The 8,038-nt window shown below is 48.5% G+C and overlaps 1 protein-coding gene across 1 annotated transcript in view; it reads left to right on the top strand.

Annotated features, from left to right (window-relative positions):
- Positions 1 to 8,038, top strand: part of TMEM132C (transmembrane protein 132C) — a 431,755-nt gene that overhangs the window by 410,171 nt on the left and 13,546 nt on the right. The window contains exon 6 of the mRNA XM_032244139.1: positions 7,318 to 7,523. Within this exon, the coding sequence (XP_032100030.1) occupies positions 7,318 to 7,523 (206 nt within the window). The remainder of the gene's footprint in view (positions 1 to 7,317; positions 7,524 to 8,038) is intronic.

Below are 8,038 nucleotides of genomic sequence, written 5' to 3' on the forward strand. Positions count from 1 at the left end.
CCCAGGAGGTGGAGGTTGCAGTGAGCCAAGATGGCACCATTGCACTCGGACCTGGGAGACAGAGCGAGGCTCAAAAAAAAAAAAAAAAAAAAAGAAGAAATGTCAGAGAAAGAATCTTTGAGAAGTTAACATTTGAGAAGGCAGGGATTCTCAGCCTCGGTGCTGGTGACATCCGGGGTGGGTTAATTCCTCATTGAGGAGCACTGTAGGCTGTTGAGCAGCATGCCTGGCCTCTGTCGCCTAGATACTGGTTACAATATAGCCTCCCATTTGTAACAACCAAGATGTCCAGAGATGCTCAAGTGCCCTCTGGGGGACGAAATTGCCCCAGGCTGAGATCTACTGGATTAAAGAGCTGAAGGATATGAAGAGCAAATCAGGCAGACAAGTCGAGGAGGGGCCATCAGGCAGAGCAGCACATGCAAAGGCCCTGTGGCAGGTGTGCACCTGGCGTGTCCAGGAACCAGCAGGGAGGCCAGCAGCTGAGTGGAGTGGACAAGGTGAGACCCACAGAAGATGCACAGGGAAGATAACCAGCACATCGGGGAGGACCTTATACCTCATTCAAGGATTTTTCCAGAGTTGAAACGGAGATATTATTTAGACATTTTCCCGCAATCACCCTAGATTCAGAGCTGTTGAGAAGAGGCCCCTGATCTGGGGATTTGTATTTGTCCCTCCAGATCCCTTCGTCCCTCTCCCACCCCACCCGTGGCCCTGGGAGGCTACACTGTGTGGATGGCTCTAACAAGCTCGGCCTCCCCCCACTTCTCACTGGGCTTGGGCAATGGGAGGCTCCAGTGAAACCGGAGGGTGAGAGAGGAGGGAGCTCAGGAGAGTTGGTCCCTTGGCCCCTCAATGCAAGGCTGTGGGTTGAACGCAAGCTCCCGGCTCCACCGGCGGCCTCTTCTCGGAGACAGTGTGTCCACGCCAGATCCGTAGATGCGCTCACTTTGCCTTCCAGGTGGTGACCACTTCTGGGAGCCTTTGTACCCGTGTCTGGGGTTGCTGTCACAAATTAACATAAACTGTGTCTTAAAGCAGCAGAAATGCATTATTCCACGGCTCTGGAGGCCAGGGCTTAAAGTCAAGGTGTGGGCAGGGCTGCAATGCTCTGAAGGCTTTAGGGGACGACGCTTCCTGCCCCTGCCAGCTCCTGGTGGTTTCCAGCCTCCCTCGGCCTCAAGGCGCATTCTTGCCGTCTCTGCCTCCGTCTTCACATCACCTTCTCTGTGTGTGTCTCTGTGTCTCTCCTCTCCTCCTGGGGATACCAGTCATTGGACTTAGGGCCTGCCCCAAGCTAGTATGTTCTTATCTCGACCCCTAAGTAATTACATCTGCAAGCCCGTGTTTCCAAACAAGCTCGCAGTGTGAGGCTCCAGGCAGACGTGAATTCTGGAGGATGCAGAGCAACCCACCGCCTGCCTCCGAGCCCTGGCATGCTTTCCCCGCCACGCTGTTTTCCCTTAACCCTCCCCCCCCACTGCGATCCGCAGTCCTCAAGTTCAGGTTTGTGTGGACCATCTGTTCCCTGCCTGGACTTGGAAACCGAGACAGCCTTTCCGAGTGGCCCCTGGGGGAGGGGATGAGGAAGTGCCGGCAGAGCCACTTGAGGAGAGGTTCCGACTGCCACTGGTCCCTTGCCACAGGCATGCCACAGTTGCTGGCCAGTGGCCTCTCTCAGCACCTGCCTTTCCCCTGCCCACCTGCCCACAGGAATGCAAGTGACTCAAATAGGCACATGGCAAGAAGGATGACTTCAGCCAAGGCCATAATCCCAGTATAAACAGCGTGGCCGAGACAGCCCATCCAAGTCCTGAACTGACTCTCATAGGCAGTTCTCACTCTAACTCTCCAGCTGGGATGAGCGGCAACCACGGTGGGCCTCAGTTTTCTCATCTACAAAATGGGATCATAACTGCTGTCCATGGCTCTAGAAAAACTGAGTATGAAAACAGTGGGCAAAGAAGGCCAAAAATGAGATACAAATAAGCAAAAAGAAAACAGAATGGACAAATAGGTGGCACAAATAATGTGGTAGAAATAAATCCAAGTAAAATGTCCATGGTAACTCGCACAAATGTGCTAAAATTTCCAGCAAAAGAACAATGAATTCCGGAGAAAACGTTATGAAAGAAAACCATTATAAGTGTTTGTTTTTACAAAGCATCTGAAACGGCCAGGATACAGAAGGCTCCAGAAAGGCTCTTTAAAGTAAAAGAGGGAAAAAGGCAAATCACCCAAGTGGTAACCAGAAGAAACCGGTGGCCTAGGAAGCAAACTGATTTTATGGTAAAAATAAAGCCTTACAAGTTGTTTTTAAACATTGGGTTTCTTTTCTGTTTCTTTGTTTGTTGGTTCGTTGGTTTTTTGCTGGAGTGCAATGGTGCGATCTCAGCTCACTGTAACCTCAGCTCACTGTAACCTCCGCCTCCCAGGTTCAAGCGATTCTCCTGCCTCAGCCTCCCTAGTAGCTGAAATTATAGGCACCCACCACCATGCTCAGCTAGGTTTTTTTGTGTATTTTTAGTAGAGACAGGGTTTCACCATATTGGTCAGGCTGGTCTCAATCTCCTGACCTCAGGTGATCCGCCCGCCTCAACCTCCCAAAGGGCTGGGATTATAGGTGTGAGCCACCACGCTTGGGCTTCTTTGCTGTTTTCTTTTTTATTTTTTTATTATATTGTAAATTGACAGATTGTAATTGTATATATTTATGCAGTACAAAGTGATATATGAATACGGTGTATTCTTATACAATGATTAAGTCAAGCTAAGCATATTCGTCATCTCACATACTTAACTTTTTGTGGTGAGAACGTTTGAAACTTTCTCTCAGCAGTTTTAAAATGTACAGTTTACTATTAATCAATAAAACACCTGAGCTCAAAAAAGAAAGAAAGAAAACGACCTGAAAGCACCTTGCAAATGTGCAGCAGGGATGGTTACTGTGTACTCGCATTTCGTTCATATTAACGGTCAGGTCCACAAGCGTGGGTGTACGGGAAAAGCACCTTTGATTTTCCTGTATCTGAACTTCATTCCAGCACAACCTCAGTGCCCTGAGATGCACAAAAACTATACTAGGAGTTTGATTTTTGAACACGTTGAGCTTGAGATGCTAATTAGAGACCCAAGGGGAGACGTGGAAGAAGCAGGTGGATGTCCAGAGGCAGGAGTTTAGGAGATGTCAGCACAGAGATGCGCTTTCGAGCATCATAACTAAATGATTCCCATCGTGAGTGGGATGTAGAGACCCACAAGGAGTGAGTCTCAAAGTGGCACCCAGAGCAGCGGCATCCATGGGCGTTGGTTACAAATGCCCGTGTGGGTCACCACCCTAGACCTGCCGAATCTGAGATGGACACTCAGCAGTCTGTGCCAACAGGCCCTCCCTGAGGCTCACTCAAGTCTGAGAAGCAGCTTGGCTAGAATACAATTCAGGCAAGGCTTCCACGAGACATCCATGGCTGACCGGCAGATGCCTCTGCCTTCCCCTTGGAAAGTGACCCCGAGGCTCTCCTCAGGAGGCAGGTGTGGTCTCAGGAAGGTGCCATTAGGAAGGTGAGTGATAACAGAATATGGCCACTGACCGTATGTGGCTCCACCAGGCCCCACATGACCCCGCCGCCCCCGCGTCCTTACAGACAGACACTGATACCTGGGCCTTGGCTCATGCTTTCTGCCCGCATAGTTTAAATGTCAGAGTGAGTGCAGTCCAGTGGGCAGTTTTCTCAACAGGCAGCTCCTCCACAAAGAAGGTTGGAAAGCAGGCTGAGAAACAAAGCCGAGGGACTACAAAGACTCCTGTGGGGCTTCGGTTCCTTTTGGTAGATGAGCAGGCTCATTCTTTAATACGGTGGCTCTGTTCTCACCGCTAGCCACTTAGGAGATGATTAATGCATCCTGAGATGTCCCCAGGCGTTTATGACACCTTCAGGAATAGCAGTGACAGCTCTATCATGCATGGCAACTTCATACCCTTGGCATTGCTCTTAATTATTTATATATTCGGGAGCGGCCAGGTTTCCTCCCACCAGAGCTCAGAAAGGTAATAAATGAGAAAAGTCAATGGTCTGTAAATTACAACATTGATTAAAGAAGTGATTACTGATATAACTCTTGCTCGGCTGTTATGCTAATGCCTTCCCAGATCCAGGGCAGTGTTCACCTGCTGATGACAAGCCTGGGACAGCAACTAAAATTGTCTTCCATCTTTAATCAGCGTGTAAACATTTTTAAACCACTCTTGACCATGAATGAGAAGATCCATCCATGTGTTCCCTTCCCAACTGCTCCCTGCCACTGGTCCCCAGCAGATGGAGGAAATTCTCTCAGCCCAGCCCTCACCAGCTGCCTCTCCAAACAGAAGTGCACGTTGAAGATGAAAATTGAGCCCAGAGTAGCCATCCATGGTTCCCGGAAGCTGGGGGAAGAGAGGGTGATCAGATTACAAGAGTTCTTTGCTCAGCACTGGATGTTATTTGGCTGAGGCCACAGACCCCCAGAAGGGGACTCTGTTCTTTCCAAAATACATGATATAGACAGGAGACCGATAAGCAAATCAGCAATTATAGCTTAGTATGCTAAGTGCTGTGTGAGGGGCTTCTGAGTGATTTCATTCACTCTGAAATGTTCCGCTAAACTGTATGTATGTGCATTTCTCTAGCAATAATTAGCTTTATATGTATTCTCAAAAGAGTGAATGACCCAAGAAATGTTAGGAAACACTGCCTGAGAACTTTCTAGAAACTTTTGAATTAACTTCTTGTGTTTTTGTGGCTTTTGGCTCCATTTCATCTCAGTCTCTCACTGCATCTCCCATCAACCCCAAGATCTTTGATGACATCCCATGAAGGACAGGCCCTGCTCATCCATCCCTCTGTCCATCTGTCTGTGCGTCAGTGTGTGCATCTGTCCATCTGTTCATCTATCAGTCTATTGACCTATTCACCCATTTATCCACCACCCATTCACCTGTCCGTCCATCCATTCATGTGTCTGTCCATCAATGTATGCATTCATCCATCTGTTTATCCATCTATCCACCTATTCGCCCATTTATCCACCAGCCATTCGTCTATCCATCCAACCACCTGTCAATGTGTGTATCCATCTCTCTGTTCACCTGTCTGTCCATCTGTCCAGCTGTCTACCCATTTATCCACCAGCCATTCATCCACCAGTCCATCCATCCATCTATCCTTCTTTCTGTCCATTGATGGGTACATCTATCCATCTGTTTATCTTTCAGTCTATTGAAAAATTCACCCATTTATACACCAGCAATTCACCTTTCTATCCATCCATTCATGTGTCTGTCCATCAATGTGTGCATCTATCCATTAGTTCATCTGTCTATCCATCTATCCACCTATTCACCCATTTATCCACCAGCCATTCACCTGTCCATCCATCCATCTACCCTTCTTTCTGTCCATTGATGTGTGCATCTATCCATCTGTTTATCTTTCAGTCTATTGACAGATTCACCCGTTTATCCACCAGCCATTCACCTGTCTATCCGTCCATTCATGTGTCTGTCCATCAATGTGTGCATCCATCCATCAGTTCACCTGTCTATCCATCTATCCACCCATGTGTCCACCACCCATTCATCCATTTCTCCATCTGTCCATCTGTCTGTCCATCAGCATGTGCATCCATCCATCAGTTCACCTGTCTATCCATCTATCCACCCATGTGTCCACCACCCATTCACCTGTCCATCCACCCATTCATTCATCCATTTCTCCATCTGTCCATCTGCCTGTGCATCAATGTGTGCAGTCATCCATCTGTTCATCTGTCTGTCCATCTCCTCATGCATCCATTCATCCATGCAATATCCATTTCACTGAGCTCCTGCTTCATAAGCAGCTGGGGTAAGGAACCCAGAGGTGAAAAATGAACAAGAGGTACTTTTTGCCTTCAAGGACTTCTTAGTTTAAGAGGTGATATGGACACAAGGGACCCATTTAAATCACATCTGATAAACTTGGCCATTCAAGATGGGTCATATTGTTTCTCTGTAACCCAACTTTGTTTCTATTTTCAGTTTTCGATTCATCAGCGTGGCAGAAACTAATTTCCAGGGGACTTAACTATTGCCAAAGCCTTGGGGAAGGGAGCTGTCTTACAGTCTTGTGTTTGCAGTTGCTAGGGGCATCCTTTACCCGTCACAGTGCACACAGGTTACCTTCTCAGTGGCCCTCATTGTTGTCCACACTGACCCTTCCTGCCTGCTTGAGACCATAGGCATCATTCTGCTGCTTCCTCGCTGCACTGGGAAGGGCCACTGGGCTGCAGAGCGAGTCATATTTGAATGAATAACCTTGGAACACAAAAGCCAGATGCTTGCAAACTTTATTTTTTTGTCTGTGTTTTTATTTTTTGTTTCTTCTCTTTCTCCTCCCTTTCCTGAGAGAGCAAACTGCCAGGAAGGGGAAAAGGAAAGGGAGGCACATGGCGAGAGGGAACACAGGTTGGTAGTCCCGTATGTGATCTGCTATTCACGCGGTGAACACGCATTATATAAACAATACCATGGGTTCATAGAAGATGTGTCCCAGGAACCCCTGAGCTGGGGGCACATAGGGATGGGAGGGTGCTTCCAGGAAAAGGGACTGGCCTTGCCAAAGCCTGGAGGCCATAAAGAACCTGCGTCCGGCCCGCATGTGCATGGAGGGGAGAGACCTCGGAGTTGGTGAGAACCACGCTGGGAGGAAAGCACTCCAGGCCTTTGCATCCTTGGAGGCTGGAAGGGGTGGGTTCTGGGTGCAGTTACTTTCTGAAAAGACACACCTGCCCAGGGCGCGAACACCTCTGGTGCTCACATCAAATGACGCAGCCCGCCCAGATTTCAGCTACAGCGGCAGTTCTGTGCAAGTTCATGCTCGCTTTTTGATTTCAGTCTCACCTCAGTCTGCTGTATGTGTCCCAGGCAGGGGCAGAAAGAGATGGCAGCTAAAAAATATTCCCACCTCTTGCCCCTCAGGTGGATAATTCTAGATACTTTTCATGAAGTTTCTGAAAACTGAGCCCGCGGTCCCTGTGCGGTCCCTGTGGCAGCCTCAGAAAGGCACCTTCCTATTGGCTTTTCTTCTTTCTCTGTCTCCCTCGTCTGCTCCTTCACCCATGCTCCCTGGGGTCGCCTCCGAATTAAACTGAGCGCACCAAGTCCTTGTCTCAGGCTCTGCATTAGGAGAAACCCGAAGTAAGCACTTGTGCTTTGCAAGAGAACAGGAAAAACAAAAAAAGGATGGTCTCCAGAGTCCGTGAACGTCTCCCCCATCCTCTCTCCCCCTGTCTGTACAGGTGTCTGACCGCTGTGACTACATCTTCGTCAATGGTAAAGAGATCAAAGGCAAGACGGAAGCGGTGGTGAACTTCACATACCAGTACCTGAGCGCCCCCCTGCATGTCACCGTGTGGGTGCCCCGGCTGCCGCTGCAGATCGAGGTCTCTGACACAGAGCTCAGCCAGATCAAGGGCTGGAGGGTCCCCATTGTGACCAGTAAGAGGTGAGCTTGGGATGGGGAGGCACCCTAGAGCCGAAACAGCAACTGTATTTACTGACCTTAACACTAAAGGACCCAGTGCTTAAGAGGTGCTGGTATTATCTCAGCAGTTGCATCTCCACAAGGCCCCCGATAACCCAGCCAGGCCCAAAAACTGCTCAACAGCGGATCTGTGGGAACCCAGGCTGTTTGCGATCTGCACCGTGGCCTACATGAGGCCGTCTCTTGAAAGTGGCTCTCCCAAAATGACACGATGGAGTTTAATACATTTTTTTAGCATCTTTGTTACCAAGCAATTTGAAGTTTCTTTTATTTTTCTCCAAGAAAAACGCCAAAGTCCTCTGAGCTTTATGCATATGTCTAAGCTTGAATTGCTTTGTGCAGATCAAATTATGGAATAAAATTTAATTGCATTTCTTTTTTTTTTTTTTTTTTTTTTTTTTTAGAAAGGGGTTCGCTTTTTTTTACCAGGGTGGGGAGGAAATGGGGCGTTCGCGCGTAACCGCAACCCCCCCTCC

This window comes from Sapajus apella, unplaced genomic scaffold (genome assembly GCF_009761245.1).
Source record: "Sapajus apella isolate SASKATOON/1434 unplaced genomic scaffold, GSC_monkey_1.0 scaffold2, whole genome shotgun sequence".
NCBI lineage: Eukaryota > Metazoa > Chordata > Mammalia > Primates > Cebidae > Sapajus > Sapajus apella.